The sequence below is a fragment of the Cyrtonyx montezumae genome, unplaced genomic scaffold, assembly GCF_038088225.1.
Source record: "Cyrtonyx montezumae isolate F1298 unplaced genomic scaffold, pur_monq_1.0 scaffold_8, whole genome shotgun sequence".
Lineage (NCBI taxonomy): Eukaryota > Metazoa > Chordata > Aves > Galliformes > Odontophoridae > Cyrtonyx > Cyrtonyx montezumae.
In genome coordinates this window covers 100,186,693-100,206,416 of record NW_027072089.1, presented here as the reverse complement: position 1 = coordinate 100,206,416, position 19,724 = coordinate 100,186,693, and the positions used below count along the sequence as shown (strand labels likewise).

Sequence of the window (19,724 nt, the reverse complement as noted above, 5' to 3'; positions counted from 1 at the left end):
ATAATTCTTGGTTGCAGAGCAGTAAAGAAACTTGTTATCTACCAACTATTGCAAATAGTGTTGCAATTTGTGGCCCATGTAGAACAATCATGAGTTTTTCCCTTAGACGAGTGCTATGTGACAGTTGTAGCAGAGACAGACATTACAATTAGGGATAAATACAGCCTAGCTAAGGATTCAAGAGAAAAGGAAAACTCATTCTCCATGCATTTACTTCTTGCTTATAAGTTTGTGACTCTTCTAATAGAAGTATAGCCATTGTTCCAGTGTACAGACCTGAGAAAATCTGTAAAACCAAAACCGTGGTTAGTCAAGCAAAGAGCCTCTCCAGCAACACCTTTCTTGTTGTTTGGGTTTGTTTTCAGGTTCCAGTGTTAACTACCCAACAGGAAAAGAAAACGTAGAAAACACTGCTTTCAATAATGAAGAAAAACAGGAACCCATACATGAACGTGCTTATTTAAATGACCGCTAATTACACAGGAATCAGAAATACATGCATATGAACAAATGAAAAAAAAGAAATATGATAGCACTTCAGAAACATTAGTTAACATTATTTCCTCACAAATGCCTAACTGCACATTTCTGCTTGAAAAGACAAAGATTAAAGTTTGTATGCCAAGATAGAGTCTAAGCAACATACTGAAACACCAAAACGCAGATTTTCCTCACTCTACCACATATTTTATTTTTTGTCAGACTGATCTAATTGCTTCCGAAGTACTCAATTAAGTCACTTTTTACAAAAAAGCAAGCACTCATTTGGTAAATACATGAACCATGCAGGAATACATTCATTGTTAATTTGGTTTTGTGCACTGTGCCTATTTTTCAAGCAGGGAAGCAAGCTGATTAGTGATGTTTAAAATCAAAGTAGATAACTATTAAAAAGAACAACAAACCTACATCAAAAAGGCTAATACAATAGAGTATTGTATTGCACTTGCTTCCCCTTTTTAATATGCCATTATCCAGGTTACCACTGCAGAAATAATTAAATAATAGCACTAATAAACTAAATAATAAAAATAATAGCACTAACAGTTATATTATTTTCAGAACTGTTGCTTAAAAATACAAAATTCTTCTGCATTACATGTGTGTGTATCAAGATGACATCTTCCTTACAAAAAAAGAAAAGGAAATGCAGGAAAGAATATTACTGAAAATTACATGCCGACTTAACTCCATGCCTAGGAAAGATACCAGAAAAGCTGCAGTATAATTAAAGTCACAATGTGATTTAAAAATAATAATAATTAAAAAAAAATTAAAAACTAGATTTGCCAAGAAAGGATTTATCTAGTTCTACTCACTCAATGGAAAACTGGCCTAAAGAGTTCAAGGAAAAAAAGGCAATATCTCTTGACTTAGCAAGGCTTTTGATAGTCTGCTGGATGACCTTACTAGAAGCAAACAAGTAAATAAATAGAGAAATAAATAAATAAATAAATAAAAACCAGGCAGGTTAGCATGACATAAACTCAGAATAAAAATTAACCAAAGCATAAGAACCAATAATTTTCTGGGAAAGCAACTGGATATTTTGAGGAGTATGTTAAGTTTCTTCAGTAGGTCTAGCAATATTCAAAGCTTTTGTTGCCATCTGGTTGACAAAGGTGGGGTAGTTGGAAGCCTATCAGCAAACATGTTTAAGTTTCTAGGTGTTCTTAATTAATCAGCAACATGGCCTGATATCAACATGAAACTAACAGTTATTGCTTTCTACTTCTCTCTTCCAAAGGAAAAGGCAAGGATAAGAATATAAAATTGAAAGGAAGACAAATGACAATGGCATTAATAAAAGAAAAAAGCTGAGCAGGTTCTACTGTAAAGTACCATCTGACTATAAATCATCAGCACTGCAAAAGAGACAACTCTATCTGGGTTAAAGTAACAGGCATGTTTATGTAGCAACTCATTCCCTGAAAAAAAATACCTGTTTGAGCTAAATAAAGATGACTTTATATTAACTTCATGGTAAATTTCTCATTGTCTGAAAGATTACTATAGAAAGACAATTGTTTGTACTCCTTTCTCCTCAGGCTGCCAAAAAAAGTTATTCCTACCAATAAGGAAATTACAGGCTCATGTAAGAAAAGTACTATAACTGTAATTTAGCTACACCTTGCAACCTGTTATTCATGAAAATATACTCCTTGAAGTGTTTTAGGAACTTGCTCTAGTAATGAATTTAAACATTTAAATGTAGTGACTGAGATGGGGACAAGAGTTTCACAAGATCCCTTATACTTAGAATGGAAAAAGACAGAAAAATTATTCCAGAAACAATTTTAATGTACACCCCATGCTGCCTCAGAAGGACAGGAAAAAAATAGTAAAGAAAGTTAAGAGAAAAACATATTTAAAATGCATTCTTACAGAATGAACAATAATATAAATGCATCTTAAATGCTGCTTTAAAAATTCTATTAATACATTTAAATCTGATACTTTCTATAGCTAGCAATGATTTCAAATAATGTAATTTTAAAGTTCTTATTAGCAAAGTATAACTTCTACAAGCCATTGTACAAATTTATAGTCAGTTCTTACTACTGTACTGCATTAGCCACAGAAAAACGAATGTATAAAGAAATGCCACACTCCCTTTTCAAACTTGAAACTCAGTATTTTTGCTGCATTTGAGTAATAGCATTTACTCTCCATTTACATAAAACTTCTAAGCTTTAACCCATAACCTTCTCTTTCTTTGGAAGCCACAATTATTCTTGTTTTGCCTATTTCAGAAATATACCAATAGGCAGAACAATAGCACTTCTGTCACTGAAATGCGCAGTATAATTTTCTCTGTAACATGCTAGTTAAATTACATGAGTTTTAGAAAAAGCAAATCATGCTTTTTTCATAGAATCCCAAGTATTGAAAAAAATTTTAAGATTGCTAAATCCAACAGTCCACCCATCATCTCCATGCACACCAATCACGGCCCTCTGTGCCACTTCTACACACTTATTGAACACCTCCAGGGACAGTGATTCCATCTTCTTCTCACCACCCTTTTGGAGCAGAAATGCTTCCTAATATCCATTGTGAACCTCCCCTGGCTTAACTTGAGGCCATTCCCTCTAGTAATATCAAATTCATCTGGGAGAAGAAACTGACTCCCACCTGCTTCAACCTCCTTTTAGCCAGTGGTAGAGAGTAATAAAGTCTCCCAAGAGCTTCCTCTTCTCCGGACTGAACAATTTCAGTTTCCCTCAGCCACTCCTCATTAGACATTTACTACAGACCTTTCACAGCTTCATTGCCCTTCTCTGGACATGCTCCAAGGCCTCAATGTCCTTCTTGTAGTGAGAGGCCCAAAACTGAATACAGTACTCAAGGTGTAGCCTCACTAGAACTGAGTACAAAGAGACTTCCCTACTCCTGCTGGCCACAATAGTTCTGATACAAGGCAGGATGCCATTGGCCTCTGGCAACACTGCTGGCTCTTGTTCATCTGGCTGTTAACTAGCACCCCCAGATCCTTTTCTGACACACAGCTTTCAGGTCAGTCTATCCAAAGCCTATAGTGTTGCCTGGGGTTGTTGTGACTGAAGTGCAGGACCTGCCTGACACTTCATCCTGCTGAGCCTCGTAAAATTGGCCTCAGTCCATCAATCCAGATCCTTCTGTAGAGTCTTCCTACCCTCAAGCAACTCAACAATTCCTCCCAACTTCATGTTATCCGCCAACTTTCAGAGGGGGCATTCAACACCCTCATCTAGATCATCGATAAAGATATTAAACAGGACTGGTGCCAATACTGAACCCTGGTCACCAGATGGTTTTTCAATTCACCACCACTCTCTGGGCCCAACCACCCAGCCAGTTTTTTTATACACCAATGAGTACACCTGTCCAAGCCATGGGCTGCAACTTTTTCCAGGAGAATAGCGTGGGAGACAGAGTCAAAGGCCTTACTAAAATCTAGTACATCCACAGCCTTCCCTCATCCACTAGTTGGATCACCTGGTCATAGAATGAGATAAGGTTGGTCAAGCAGGACCTGCATTTCATTGACCTAATCGTCTGTCTGACGAAGATTCTCCTTTGCCCTTGTTTTGTAATGCACAGATATTCTCAACAGTATTTAATTCTCACATTGAGTTTCTATAGCTGTTTTTCTTTCTCTAATAAATACATTTATTTTATTTTTTTAACTTATAAATGACTGCTAATTCTTCCAGGAACTGTCTCAATTTCTACAGTCCTGTAGATGTTTAGCTCCATCTAGTGGAGAACTGTTTTATCTTCTCCATGGAAAAACCCACTTTTATTTCTACCCAGATGTTTATGACTGTACCCATTTCTAGTTTGCATATCATAGTTCAGTAACTGGAAACAAGGACAGTTATGGTTGGGTGTCCAGATGTCTACGCAGATAGCATGCAGAGGGAAGCCAGAAAGGAGTTCCCTCATATTCTAGGATGTCACAACAATCACATCAAATTTCACTCTCCTATTTGGAATAGTTAGATGTCCATACTTTCAGCTTTAACATAAGACCAGACTTCCTACTATGTTTTCATATTATATCATATCCCCTCATATTTTATTCCTGCTTAAGATATTAAGGTCTAGAGGAAGGCAACAAAGATGATCAGAGGGCCGGAGCACCTCTCCTATGAAGACAGGCTGAGAGAGCTTGGTTTGTTCAGACTGTAGAAAAGAAGTCTTCAGGGAGAGCTCATTATCGCCTTTCAGTATCTAAAGGGGCCTACAGGAGAGAGGCCTCTGGTGGAGGTAGGTAGAGGACAAGAGCTGTCCTACAGACTTAAGAACTACTTTGCTAGACATACAGACAAGACCTATAAGAGGGTAGATTCAGATTAGATGTTAGAAACAAATTTTTCACAAAGAGGATAATGAGGCAGTGGAATAGGTTCCCCAGAGCTGTGGATGTCCCCATCCCTGGAAGGGTTCAAAGTCAGAATGGATGAAATAACACCAACCAGTGAAAGACTTCAAACATGGCCAAAACGTTGGGTGGCATATAGCCACATTCTGCCAGAACATCTGATATGGCTGCTGCCTATCCAGAATGATTTCACACAACTAGTATCTCAGTCTCTTGCTAATACTTTTACTTACCCACAAGACTATACACAGGAAAAAGATAGATTCACAACTAAATAATAATCTAAACCAGAGCCAATCTTATTAAAGTTATATAAAATCACAGCAGAGCTATTTGGAGTGGAAATTTACTGCTTTCACATCAAATAATCAAGAGTAGTACAGCTTGATTATCTGCAATTTTTATTTTTTTATTTTTTTTAAGGAGAGGGATAGAGAGAGATTAATGTCAAAAGGAAATTTGTATTTGATTATCATAAAATATGCAGGGCTCTAAGGTTATTTTTAATTGTAAGATATACACTTGGGACCTATCTTTCACCACAGCAGAAAAAAAATCCAAAGGTAAGCAATGCTGGGGGGAAAATATAATAAATTCCAAACTGCTGTACAAAGAGAAAAGGAAGCTGTGATAAAACTTTTTTTTTTTGTAATTAATGATCCACTAAAAACAGCTAAGGCTGCAGCAAGTCACATATTCAAGGAAACACAGCTGTACCATACACTTTGAACCTGAACATAAACAGTCCTGAAGACTTGAAGATCAACAGAGGCAAGTCAACACCAGCAAGATGAAACAAACTCTGGTCCTTCTTGTACACCAGAAGTATACTTTGAATAAAGCAGAGGGGAAAAAAAAACCAACAAAAAAAAAAACAAACAAAAAACCCACACCTCAGCAAGCAAAGAAAATGGGAAAAATGAAAGAAGGAAAAAAACCCACCCCAAACACTTCTGTAAGAGGTTACGAGAGGAGGAAGAGGGAAGTGACAGAAAAAAAAGCAACAGGAAAAAAACCTGCAGCAACTTTATCATGAAACGGAAGAGGTGGGAACAAAAAATAAAAATAAGATTCCTATATCAGAAGGACAGTAATGCAGTACAGAAATGAACGGACAACCTCAAAGAAATGAGGAAGAGACTGCTTGACAAACCTGGAACAGAAGTGAGGACACTGAAGGTATATGGGGGTTGGCAGTAAGGTGAAAATAAATACAAGATCTAAGGAAAGTGTAAGACACTATGGGTCATGGGAGTTACAGAGCCACTGTTAGGACCCAGGCTAATCCTCAAACCAGACATCAAATGATAAAATTTTCAGGTCTGTTTGAGAGTATGCTTGTTGCAGTAAAAAATATTTACATGAGCATTTCCAGCAAGTCTGTCCTGACATTCCTGAGCAAGTGTTATTTAATCCAGTTGTCAATTTACGTGGGAAGACAAAGTGCTTCTTGGGTTTAATCAAAACAAAGAAGTCACCACATTATCACAACACAGTGAAGAGTTTTATGAGGAGAAAAAAAAGAGAGAAACCTAAACATGAAAAAAAAGAAAAACAGCAACAAAAAACCCACCCTACCTTCTTTTCCTTCCCTGCCATCTCTCCAGCTCTTCTCCATACAACAGCCCTCACTAAACAAACCACTAAGGTTTGTTTAAGGCATACAAGGTAGCCCCACAACTAGCAGATTAAAGAAAACAGAGATTTTCAGAGAGGGAAAGCAGAGGGCTCGCACCAAACAAACTGTCCCAGACTACAGGCTCTGCACTGCCAAAGCCAGCACTGTTTAGTGGCCCACAGCACAAAAGGAGAAAGTTTTAAAGACATGCTTCAAGCCCTGTAAAGGTTTATGAAAGAAAGAAATTAACTTTTCTGCCACTCCTCTTTCCCTGCCATGAAAGCTGCAGCAAAATCTTGGAAGACACAACTAACTGCAGAGGTTTTAAATGCTTGTTTTTGTTCTGTTTTTTTTTAGGGTTCATTTGGTTGTTTTTAAAGCACCACTCCTACTTCAAAGCTATCTCCCTAAATTTAAACAAAACTCATGGTAGAATAGCTAGATGTATTTCTACAGTCTATGTCTAAATTTTCAAGGCTTCGGGGCAACAAAGTCCAAGCTGTAATTAAGACTTTACTGTCACCTCTCACCTAGCCTGCCTCCCAACAAGAGATTATGATGCCCTTTGGCAGAGGATGGGATTATCTGTTTCTTAGTTGCCTAAGTTCACAGTCCAGCTATATGTTTCAGGTCACAATTGCATCCTGGATTGTGAAGCAATAAGCACTGCCTATTAGCAAAGAAGCAGACTGTGATCTGCTATGGTCCTGGCCTATGCTGAAGGAGGTCATCATGTTCCACTTTTCACTTTAAGAGCCTTCTCACCTACTACTTAAAAAACAAACAAACAAAAAAAAAAAACAGTAACTTGAAAAGTAACAATGGTAGCACTCCCCCTTCTCCTTGGTCTCCCAGGACTAGGAATAATTTTGAAAATCAGCAGCTACTTACGTTTGAATTGCATCCAGCCCTGCCATCTTCATCTTCAAGAGGCGGTCTTTCCAGTAATAGCGGGGCACCCGGGAATAGTGAATGCTGCCAGAGATGTAACGGAAAGGGTGCCCATCCTTGACAAAGCAGTTGCAGTCATAGTCAATCCCAAAAGTTCTCTGGGAAATATTCTGCATACAAAAAAAAAAAAAGTTAAGAAAATTACACAATATAAGCTCTTTCTGTCACAAGACACATGAAGAACAGTGTACAGTGGTACACAAAAATTTACCACATGTACTCTCCTCTTTCAGCAAGAGCGTATAGTACCATCTTTCTACAGTAACACATTTTGCAGTGCAAGTGATGACTAATTCAGTAGGGGAGATTTACCAATTCATGGAGTGCCAACACTTTTCACTCACTACCGTGAGTGAAAATACAACTGATCTCCAGTTCACTGTCACCCTAGAAACAAAAGTTAGCTGGGAAAGCAGGAAAATTCAGCAGAAGAACCTCTGACCCAGAAGAAACATTCCTTAACTTCAATATTATTGAGATCACCTCTCAAGAGCCTGAACTTATTAATATGCAAACTACCGGGACTAACAGCAGTGCTACTTCTGTTTCAAGTATCTTGATAAAAACAAAGACAAGAAGACAGATTTTTATTATTTAAGTGCATGGTCCTATGCCTTTCAGAATCTTTTTTATTTTTATAAACCTTAACATCTTGCATCTTACACCTCTGTTGCATATTTTTGGCAACTCTGCCTCTAATATCATTTCTGTTCTTTTAGTAAAAGATCAGCAGGGATTTATGAAGTGAAATGCAAAGTCAACAACTGTTTATCAGTTATTTCCCTGTGCCTATCAGAAATACGTTAGAAGTCAATCCAACATAGCCCATATTCCCTTGGACAATACACTACTATAAATAAAACACACCTTTTAATAGTGTAAATTAAAACCTTTTGAAGTGCACAGGCTTGTTTTAATCTGGAATAGGTGAACCTTGGCCTACCTCATACTGTGAATGGGGCTTAACAGTTTGCAAACTGATTGCACGAAGCTAAAGTGATGAAAAATGAAAGGCAACAGAGATGCAGACAACTACGCAACTCCAGGTGAACCGCAACTCCACAAGAGCCACCCACCATCACAGGAAATCTGCCCAGAGTTAAGTAGGAACCAACAGACCACCAAAAGTTTTGAAGAATTTTCCCATAAAACCACTTTTTCCTGTTACCTGGTGAACAGTTCTGTTCTAAGTGTGTACAACTACAGGAAAAGTGAAATAAAAGGAATGGAAACCTACAGTAGGCAGGTGTAAGCACAAGGATGCAAATACCAAGAGTTCTGACCAACAGTTGGACACCACTGCCAACCAAGAGCATATCCTTCTCACAACAGGATAAAAGAAACAAACCAGTTTAATGTGTCACAGACCAAAAGGACAAGAGTACAAATAAAGGATAGAGTACAAAGTTAAAAAGAAAAAAAAAAGAAACCACCCACAGTGCTAAAAACTGGAGGAAGAAATTACTGAGTAAACCTGCCAATCCCTAGACCAACATTAAAAGGATCAACTCAGTGTGATAACACTACAAACATTTCAAGTCTACAGACTCCAAGGAGGAGATAACTACAGCATGTTGCAACTGTAATAAAGTCACAGACCTCACAGTAAAACTGAAATAAAGTTGTAGAAAGAATCTGACACGCACACAGCAATCTAAAACATTCTGCAAACAGTGAAAAAATGGAATTGTTTGTGTCATGAACATACAACAAGAGAAAACATATAGTCCTGGGCTGGCAAGGCAATAAGAACCGGAAGACTGAAGGGACTGTAAAGCACTGCACATGATGATCGCACTTTCAGCTTTACTTTGCAAATCCAACTAGCTAAGTCCTGGAAGTAAAGAAGGATGACCCTAGCTGCTACAGTTCCTCTATGAAAGAGGATTCTAACCCTTACTCAAGCTAATCATGACAGGGGCCTATGGCAATGACACTTTGCCCTGAGACACTGCACACTAAACCCATTGCTTGCACAGCTCCACTTTCAAGGCACAGACATCTCTGGCACAGAAAGAAGGATTTCTTAAAACAGTGGAAAAAAAAAGTATTCATTATAGAAGAGGTCACTGATCTAGTTACCATTCATAAAGGGCATGGAGCACCTCTCTTAGGAGGAAAGGCTGAGAGACCTGGGTCTGTTCAGCCTTGAAAAAAGAAGACTCAGAGGGGATCTGATCCACATCTATAAATATCTAAGGAGCAGGAGGCAAAGGGATGAGGCCAGACTCTTCTCAGCAGTGTGTGGCGATAGGATGACGGGAAATGGTCACAAACTGAAGCATATGCAGTTCCACACAAATGTGTGTGGGAACTTCTTCCCAGTGCAGTGATGGAGCAGTGGCACAGCTGCACAGAGAGGTGGTGGAGTCTCCTTCTCTGGAGACATTCCAGACCCACCTGGATGCCTACCTGTGCAACCTGGGCTAGGGAGCTGCTCTGGCAGGGGGTTGGACTCCATGATCTCTGGAAGTCCCTTCCAACACCTACAGTTCTGTGATTCCTTACACGTATATCTCATGGCATGGTGGATACAGAGAGGTAAGCTTTCAGAGTGTTTATTGACTCATTTTTTGCCCATTGTAAACACTTCCCTTCAGAAGGGAGCAGCACTGCTTTATTGTCAGTACATGACTCTAGCTCTTTTTTTTTTTTTTACAGCATAGTGTAGGACACATAATGAAATAATTATATATTTATATATAAATATATAAATTATCATGAATTTGTCTGACTTGGTCAATAATCACAGTTGTGGATATACAGAAGAAATGAGTTCCCTGCTCATTCGTAGTAGATGGGGGTAGTGGAGATACCACTTTGGTAATCAAACACAACAAGAAAACTAACTGCCTATTACTTTGGATGCCAACTTATTTATACCAAACTGTAACAGCCAGATAAAAATTCAAGCCTTCAGATACAATGGTATAAGACTGCACCTTATGCACCCAAGACATACTCACATGGAAAAGAGAGGAACTAGAGCATTTGTCCTTGCTTAAATCAAGTACACACTTCCTTCTGCAACCTTAATGATCTTCCCATGTTTCCTAATGTCTACTTCTATCAACTTAGGAAAACAAAACAACACAGCTCTGGCACATCAATCTATCAGCCATTTAACAGCCTGTAGTATTTCTCATTCTTTAAATTGAGAAAACAGTGGGTACTTCCCTCCTTATTTGGAAAAGGCAGGAACGTGAAATACAAATCTTCAGCAAACCTCACCACACGTGACTATTTCTAGCATCTCTTATGATGACTACTGAAAATCAGAATAGCTCTTTCAGGTTTTTTCTCTACCCCAAAGTGCAAGCATCAAAACTGAGAATGACAAACCACTCCTGCTGCTCCCTCACCCTGACAACCCACCACACCGCTCCCTCCCCACCCCAAACCCCCCCCCAAAAAAAAAAAAAAAGAAAAAGCCAAACCCAACAACTCTTTCTATTATTTTTCTACCATTATAGTAGCTCTTTTCTCTGCCCCTTGTCCTCACATCTTTGGCCCACGCATCTCCATAATAGCAGGCACTGGGCAAACTTAACAGTGGCTTCACCACTTTTGTCCATGCCTCATTTAGCAGTGAGTGTGGCAGATTTTCCAAAACTATAGTCAAATCTACAGTCAGTAGCTTTTGGCTGGCAAAAAAAAAACAACAAACAAACAGAATTAGTGTGTTTTAACTCCTCAGTGTGAACTGCTATAATAAATACCAGTACAAAATAAATGGTCATTAAAGGCATTCTTCTTGCTAAGTAAATAAAGTTTTATTAAATTTCAACATTTAAAGCATTTGTCATACAACAATTTACGTATTTCCAAATCCACTCTCCACTGATTATATACTGTAATAAGTATTATTCTGTCAGTTGTTAACTCTGCCCCTATCCAATCCCCCAAATGAACTGGCCTTTTCTCTATGATGAAATATATACTCATTTAATTAAGTTCTACAAATCAAATACATTCCATACACACACAAAAATTACAAAAGAATTTAAAAAACACAAAATAAGCAGCAAAGGTTTTGTCATTCCCCCCCACCCCCCATCTGAAATACTGAACACAGGTCTTAATCACACACACCCAAATCAAATTGGAACATGCACAGAAAAATCCTTGAAGAGCAATTAGAGATCTCTGTCTTTGAGATATATTAGAAAGGGTCAACTCCTCATGCTATCAAGAAGACTGATCTAGGATACTTCCCTTATGTAATTAAAAATAAAAGAGAAAAAGAATAGAAGGCTTTGAAGTTGTTTTGGCACATAAATAAACATTTTAAATGCTACTAATCATCAAACAACCGAACTTTCAGAAGCAATTAAAGAAAATCAAACAGACTAAATTACACTGACATAACTCAATACATTTATGAAGTGATACCACGACCACATCTGCTCCAGAGAGGATACATACAGGAGCACATATACACACACACAATGTAATGCAAAAGTTACCTGTGGACCCCGGTGACAGCAGGACTAGCACTGTCATGTTTATTGCACGTATTTGGAAAGGAGGATAGAAATAAAAAGTGGGGAAAACAAAAATCAGATTAGCAACTCAGTGAGAAAATAACACTACCTAAAGCCAGTCTTTCAAAAGTCTCCTGTTACGAAAACCAGAAATTAGTCTTTTTAACACAGTAACTGTTAAATGAAAAACTATACACCACAACTGCTGGACAAGAGGGAGTTTCCCATGTTAACTAAATCCAGAGCACAGCTTTCAAGTGAAGGCATTTAGATAGGGTTACAGATTCTCTCTACTTAAGACCATTTCACAGTCACTGATGGGAAAGAATCCCGAAAGAGCAATGCACGGGCAGGAGAAAATATTAAAAACAGATTAAAGCTTCTGAAAACTTAAGCAGATACTGTTGCATTAAAAAAAATCACAAAGTTACAGATGCTGGGAAACAGAGTGATCTAGCCCAACAAGTAGAAAAGCCTGGCAGGTCGGGTATTAAGCTTTCATACAGAGAGAGGACTGACTTCTCCAGCTTTCCCACTCTTCAGTGCACAATACATTTGTTAGTGTGTCCATAACAGTGTTTCTCAACGTTCCTGTGAATAAAAATGCAAGACCTTCACAGGGAAGAAGGGGATACAAAAACAACTTCGTAGTTAGAAACTCCATCTTGGAGGGCACAAGGGGATAAAGCAAGACTTCAAAATTTCACCTACAGAACTTCCCACATTTACAAATCCTATGACAATCCTCAAATATACCTCAGACACACCTCCCACAAAATGAAGACAACCGCTGAAGAGTAAAACAGAAGTATGTCACACAGGAAGACAGGAAAACACTGAAAACCACAGTTTGGGTCCTGCCATCCTCAGCAATGAACACTTTTGATCCATGGCACACAGGTCTGCCCAGAGAGCAGAAAGAGTGTGACCCAGTGAGTATATCTGGAGACTTCAGAGTCACTGCTGCTTGTGGTGTTTAACAGAGCTGCGGGGAAGAGGAGGAGAGCAAGCTGTACAAGAGAAAACTGGTTCATCAGCCTCAATATACACACATTCACTTGCATCCTACCTTTCTTGAACAAGCTATGAAAACAAGAACATTTGCATTAAGATTTTCCAATCTCTCATATTCCCCGGAGTGATATAAGTTTGTGTTAAGCTCATCTAGGAAAGATGGAGAGAAAATTTTTCATTATCCTGTAGCAGCTCATTATTCTGCTATGTGCCTATCAGACAATCAGGCCACTGATGTGCAAATGCTTTTAAAAGAAATCACCTGCAGCAGCATTTAGTCTTCTTAACGAAGACACCACTTAACTTGAAATATTAAAACCTTACACAAAGTTCAAGCTTCAACTCATTGAATCTTATCTGCATAGTTTTCAAATCACATACCCTTACTCTTGTAGAAGAAAAATCACAGAAGATAAAGTATAAACAAAAAAATACTGAACGAGGAGGACTGAATACCTGAGCTTTTGACTTTGTGCTTTACAACAGGAACTAGTGAATGCTCAGACAGCAACAGAAAGAATGCCAATTAAGAGATTATTTCTCACTCGCTTTTATTGCATCTGCTTTAAGAAAGTAATTACTAAATGCCCAATTATCCTAAGAAAAATGCCCGCAGAAAGACAGCTACTTTCATCTTAAAAATCAATTTCCCTCAACTTCTCAAGTGGAAGAAAACCTGAATTTCAGGAAATGGTGTTGGCACCTCCCTGCACTGGTAAGCAGTGCAGATTGGTAGACCCACTGCATACTACAGACAAAGCTGGATAAAGGCAATCAAATCAAAATAAAATAGTTCCTTTCCCATATATATATATATATATATATATATATATATATATATATATATATATATATATATATATATATATATTTTATTATTATTATTTTTTTTTTTTAAGCAAAAGACTTCTGGAATTCAGATATTCAGGAGACATTCTGTGGTTCTTCTGCAAAACATGCAAGTGCAACTTCACTGGAAGAGATCAGAATTTCACCAGTCTGAGTTTTGAGAAAGCAACCACCTAATACAAAATCAACAGAGTCATGAAGTAGCTGCAGGACACACAATAAGCATGCACAGAACGTACATCATCTCTGACCATATTATCTTTAAATGCAGAATATCAGTAACAATGAACTCAAAGAAGGAATTTTCTTCAGTATTTTTACACTCCCTCTGATTTGTTTCATAGGCCTAAGATAAGTGTTTTCTCCTCAGACTTAACAGAATCTGATTAAGTCCATCCTAATACATTTCCATCACTTTCCTGAAAAAGTATTTTCTTTCAGAGCAGAAAAGCCAATGTACTGGCTAAAGAGGATGGCAAAAATCTGTAAAACGGGAAACTCCTCAAGGGGAACGTAGAATTATCTCTGTTATTTCAGCTCTGCTGCCCAATCTCATGGGTATTCCAAAGTACATTGTCCCTGGGCTGACATAGACAAAGGTATTCTGCCCGACTTTATACAAGCCAACAAAGAAGGGATTCAGAAAATAAGCCCCAGCATTCAGTGGGAACATCTGCCCCCCATGAGTATGACCAGAAAGAATTAGATTTATGTCTGGTCTCTCCTGAAGTGCCCACTTAGCAGCCATTGGCTGATGAGCTAGCAGCACTATCGCATGCTCACTGCTACAACCTCTGAGAGCTTTTTTTAAATCCATGCCATGCCCTGAGTAGCGCAATACATCTGCCTCAATATCATCAACACCAGCCAGGCAGAACCAGTCATCAGTGCTCTCTGGTGAAACAATCTTCACATTCTCATTATGGAGTGGACGGATGTTAAAAGATTTTAACAGCTCAAACCAGTTGCTAACATCTGATGTGTAGTATTCATGGTTTCCTGTGACAAAGTACGTTCCCAGAGGGGAATTAAGCTCTCCAAGAGGCTCAACTGCAGGCCGTATGATCTCTGCCTCGGAGTCAGTCAGGTCCCCAACAATCACTGTGATATCTGGTTTCAGAGCCTTAACCATTCGTACAATCATGGCAAGCTTGGTCTTCCCAACCGTAGGCCCCAGATGGATATCTGAAAGCAACACCACTTTCAAGTTGTTCATCGTCAAGGGCAGCTTGTGAACTGGAATCTCCACTCTGTTCACAGTAGGAGGCTGGGAAGCATTTAACAGCCCGATGACAGTCAGTACAGCAGTCAGCAAGACTGCCAAAACTGGCTTCATTGCTGTTCTGCTGCTCTTACCACTGCTGTTTGCCTTAATGCCTCTCCCAGCAAAGAACTTGTAAGCCTGCTCTACCGAGCCTAGAGTAAAGAGGAAGAAGATTAGAATAATATAGGCCCCCAGGCAAGTGTAGGCAGCTAAAGAAAAGAAATAGGGCTCTTCTGCAACAAGAAATAGCAACGTAAAGAAACTTGAGTGCGCCAAAGCTAGAAACATGAACACAGCTATTTTCCACGGCATGAAAAAGAAGGAGTTGGCAGCTGAAGACCTGGAAAACATGGTGACTGTGCTTTTCCAAACATGAAGAGATCCTATCAGCATGAGCATGTTAGCAAACAGTGCCATCTGCAGCCTCAGAAGCCAGTGCCGCGTCCTGAGCTCCAGTCGTTGTGCCAGATAACTCCGTGATAACATCATGGAGAAGAAAACCACTCCTGCAGCCACTGCAGCCTTTGCTTCAAGGGGCAGTTGCTTGAAGGAGATCATCTTTGCTTCCTGTCCGTTCTGCTCTGTAGGAGTATCCAGCAGGCAATAATGTGGTTATGAAGGGATGCCTTTGGTCAGTGAGGCCTGCAACCAGGAACCAGTATCAACCGTTTTAAAATATTACACACATTCCCTTTTTCCCAGACTGCAATAAGAGACTCTAATTCTGCACATACTACCCAGGATACTGGGTCATACAGAATCACTACCATAATATCACAGAGGAAATTTCCTCATGCTGGATAAATAATGAACTGAAAAAGCTCAATCCTTACAGTCTGCTTCCAAATTCACTGCCTGCTTCCTTCAATCATTCTTCCCCTTTTCTCTCCTTGAACATGCTCTCTCTTCACTATGACTTCCGTACAGCATTTGGCAACAGATCACAACAGTGATGCAATGACTTCTGGAAACAATCATTAAATTATTTGTAAACAATCATTACAGTATTCTAGAACCATGACTAAGCTGCTTCTGCTACTAGTGTATGTGTTTCCTATTCTTTTTCTCAAGCAGTTGGCTCCATCCTAAAAACAGGTATTATCACACATCCTTCTTACTGAACACAAAACTCTACGAACATGTACAACAGCAGCAGTGAGATGCCCACCAAAATGGCTACCAGATGCAGCTGTGGTCTTAGAAACTGAACACAATGGATGTGGAGATATCCTTTCCTCCACTTGTGAATAAGAGCCCCCCCACATCCCTCAAACTCAGCAGGGCCAGAGAAACTCACATTCTGTTTTGCTACTCACTTCTTGCTCACTCTTAACATGCAGAGTTCCTAAGACATGACATCTATTTCAGCATACCCTGGCCTAACAGGATGTAATTAAATTGAAATGGGATTTAAATACCATGTATTGCACTCCTTTAGAAGGGGGTACTAAGACAAATACAGTTCTGCTACCAGACTGAAACACCTAGGCAACCATTCTGCATGAATTCTACTGGTATTCCTTGCTTTGATCTGTATTTTGTCCAGAATATATAGAGTATGTAGTGTTCCTACTAAAGTACAGTTCACATATTTCTATTTAAAATAAATACACTGCTTTATTTTAACCACAGATGAAAAATATTTGGATGGTCTTTTGTAATACACAATAGTGGCCAAGTCTGAGATAACAGAAAAACTCAACTTAAAGCCACACAGGAACATACACTAAATTTCAAAACATTTCCTGTATTTTGGTCTCCATTTAACTAGAAAGAAAGTAAGCAGTCGCTATCACCAAAAAGACCTCAGAACTGGGGTGTGAGAGTAGCCTTTGTAGGATTATGCAGAGAGCTTGATACCAGATGCCTACAAGTTTGTCACAATGTTTATCTGTAGCATACATGTTCCCTAACTGAAAGGGATGTAAGCATCTCTGTGACGATGGGACCCTGCTGTATTTTGAGGACTAGACCAAGCTTTACAAAGACTCCTTCTCTCATTGCTTGGTCACCAAAATACAGGTTGAGAAAGAAAATGTGCTGCAGCTCTCAACTCTTCCAGGCCTTTCAGCTGTTACAATATTTTTCTTTAAAAATAATGCTGTTTTACACGCATGCCTCAACGGAACGTAAAACTAGGGAGATAAGACTATAGAAAATACTAATCTGGTTCAGATCCACAGTCCTCCAGACTTGAGGCCATATTCAGTCTGGACAAAAGCAATAAGAAAGGTCTGAAGGAATCAGATGATCCTGGCCACAGTCCGTGTGCTGCTTCTCTCCTATTTCTCCAGCAGACAGAGCTGTTTCATGAAGGATGTTCCAAGGCACACCTCAGCCTTGTCATTTTCATATGTTATTTATGAACTGAATGTATTTTAATTTGTCTTGTTGGAACCTGCTTGTTTCTACAACCTCCTGTAACAACAGATTCACTATATACAATCCACTGTATATATTTTCTAGTATTTTTATCTACTTTAAACTAATATACTAAAGTCATCAAGCGTTCCTTTTCTCATACTATAGAATTAGGTGTCAGCCCACCCTTCCCCTCCACCATTACCTTCACAACTTCGTAATGCACAGTCACAAGCCCACCCCTCTCAGAGACCATAAATATCATCACTGAATTCTCTCGGATAAATACCTCCCGCGCTGCTTTACATACAGCTTTAACCATGTCGCTCAATTAACAAAAATTAAGATAAACAGCAACACTTGGCTTCAAGCTCCAGGAGTCACAAAGCACAGCTCCCACAGCGTCTGGCAGGACTAAGAATTAGCCCAGGCCTTCGTAAGGCAGCGGTGCAACCTTACAAAGGAGGGAGCCAGAGCCCCGGCAGGGCAGGACGGGCAGCACACGGCTCGCTCACGCAGCACGCGCAGGAACAGCCAGTTTTTCCGTGTGATCAGCTAACGCAGCGTCAGGCAGCAGCTCCATTTCCGCTCCCCCTCCACCTCTGTCCTCCCAACCCCCCCCAAAAAAAAGGCTTGAAGGAAGGAACCGGCCTGGCCCGCACCCCGAGGCTTAAAGCACCCATTAATAACGGCTCAAAGGTCGTTGTTATTAAATAAAAAGCAACGAAGGCTGTAGAGCATCCTCCTTCTTGGGAGCCATTCCCCTCCCGTCCGAGCCCTGGCATTCCCGACGGACAAGCGAGCCGCCCGCTGTGCGAGGAGACTCACCTCCGCATGGAGGAGTTCCACCAGGCCGGCCAACGGGAGCAGCAGCCACAGCATGACCGCAACGGCAGGGCAGCACGGCCGCACCAACGCTCGCCAGCCCGTGCTGTCAGCTGACTAAAGCCCGACCCCGTTTACCCCGCCCCCCCGCCCGAAGGGGCCGGCCCGGGAAGGGAAGGGCGGCCCACTGCGTTCGAGTGGGGAAAGTGCGGCTGAGGGGTACGGCCGGGACGGAGTTGGGGGACATTCCCAGCTGAAAGAGGTGCGAAGGGGAAAAGAAAATGTAAAGACGCCGCGCGCCTTCGGAATTAGCGGTGTCGAAGCAAAAAAAGAAGCGAAAAAAAAAAAAAGGAAGCCTACGACACTCGGTATTCCCAGGCAGTCTCCCATCCAAGTACTAACCGAGCCCGACCCTGCTTAGCTTCCGAGATCAGACGAGATCGGGCGTTTCCAGGGTGGTATGGCCGTAGGCACTCGAGTGTATTCTCCAGCTGGCTTTCAGGCACACTCTGCTACGTTACAGTAACATTCCTGCTTCATTTTCATCTATTTCTAACAGCAACCACCTTCCCACCGCTACACTTGTCTGCATCTTGGTCTACCCACACCTTAAAAATTTCACCTGCCTTGAACACAAGCAGAAATACAATAAGTGTGCCTGATTTCACCTCCCTTCCACACAGCTGCCAAATCCTAAAAAAGATACTCCCTTCTCTAAGCCTATTCCCGTGCTTCAGCCACTCCAAACCCTCTGCAGGTTTCATGACCATGAACGAGCACAACATACTGTCCAGCTGACCATAGAATTCTAGAACCATTAAGGGTGGAAAAGATCTAGTCCAGCCATTAGCCCATCACCACCATGATCACTAACCATGTCCCTCAGTGCCACCTCTACACATTTCTTAACACCTCTAGGGACGGTGGCTACACCACCTCCCTGGGCAGCCTTGTCTCAGCACTTCTTTGAAGATATGTTTCCTAATATCCAACGTGAACCTCCCCTGGCTCAACTTGAAGCCATTCTTTCTCATCCTACTGCTGTTACCTGGGAAAAGAGGCTGATCGCCACCTGGAGGAACTTCCTTTCAGGTGGTTATTGAGTGCAATAAGGTCTCCCCTGAGCCTCCTCTTCTCCAGACTGAATAATCCCAGTTCCTTCATCTGCTTCATGTAAAACTTGTGCTTCAAACCCTTCATAGCATTGTTGCCCTTCTGTGTACATGCTCCAGGGCCTCAAAGTCCTTCTTGTAGTGAGGGGCCCCAACCTGAACAATACTCAAGGTGTGACCTCACCAGGGTTGAATACAGGGGAACGATCACAGAATCACACAGAATCACAGAACTGTAGGGGTTGGAAGGGACCTCTCGAGATCATCGAGTCCAACCCCTCTGCCAAAGCAGCTCCCTTGCCCAGGCTGCACAGGTAGACGTCCAGGAGTGTCTTGAACGTCTCCAGACACAACTCTCCTCAACCTCTCTGTGCAGCCT

General features: G+C 40.4%; 2 protein-coding genes and 1 non-coding gene across 3 annotated transcripts in view; all 3 read right to left on the bottom strand.

Annotated features, from left to right (window-relative positions):
• Window positions 1-18,318, bottom strand: part of GLB1 (galactosidase beta 1) — a 43,767-nt gene extending 25,449 nt beyond the window's left edge. Inside the window, exons 1-2 of the mRNA XM_065753376.1 lie at window positions 18,237-18,318; window positions 7,377-7,546 (exon numbers count right to left, since the gene is read on the bottom strand). Of these exons, the coding sequence (XP_065609448.1) occupies window positions 7,377-7,546; window positions 18,237-18,290 (224 nt within the window). The 5' untranslated portion in view covers window positions 18,291-18,318. The remainder of the gene's footprint in view (window positions 1-7,376; window positions 7,547-18,236) is intronic.
• TMPPE (transmembrane protein with metallophosphoesterase domain) lies at window positions 13,823-15,664 on the bottom strand. Its single transcript, XM_065753385.1, has one exon. The coding sequence runs from the start codon at window positions 15,603-15,605 to the stop codon at window positions 14,286-14,288; it is 1,320 nt and encodes a 439-aa protein (XP_065609457.1). The 5' UTR covers window positions 15,606-15,664; the 3' UTR covers window positions 13,823-14,285.
• Window positions 18,319-18,586: 268 nt separating the features above from the next.
• On the bottom strand, window positions 18,587-18,705 carry LOC136059519 (5S ribosomal RNA). Its single transcript, XR_010623223.1, has one exon. It is a non-coding gene; the product is annotated as a 5S ribosomal RNA (ribosomal RNA).
• Window positions 18,706-19,724: the final 1,019 nt, after the last annotated feature.

What these genes read in the sequence shown, in the direction of transcription:
- TMPPE (XM_065753385.1), bottom strand. Translation starts at nt 15,605, where the DNA reads ATGATCTCCTTCAAGCAACTGCCCCTTGAAGCAAAGGCTGCAGTGGCT.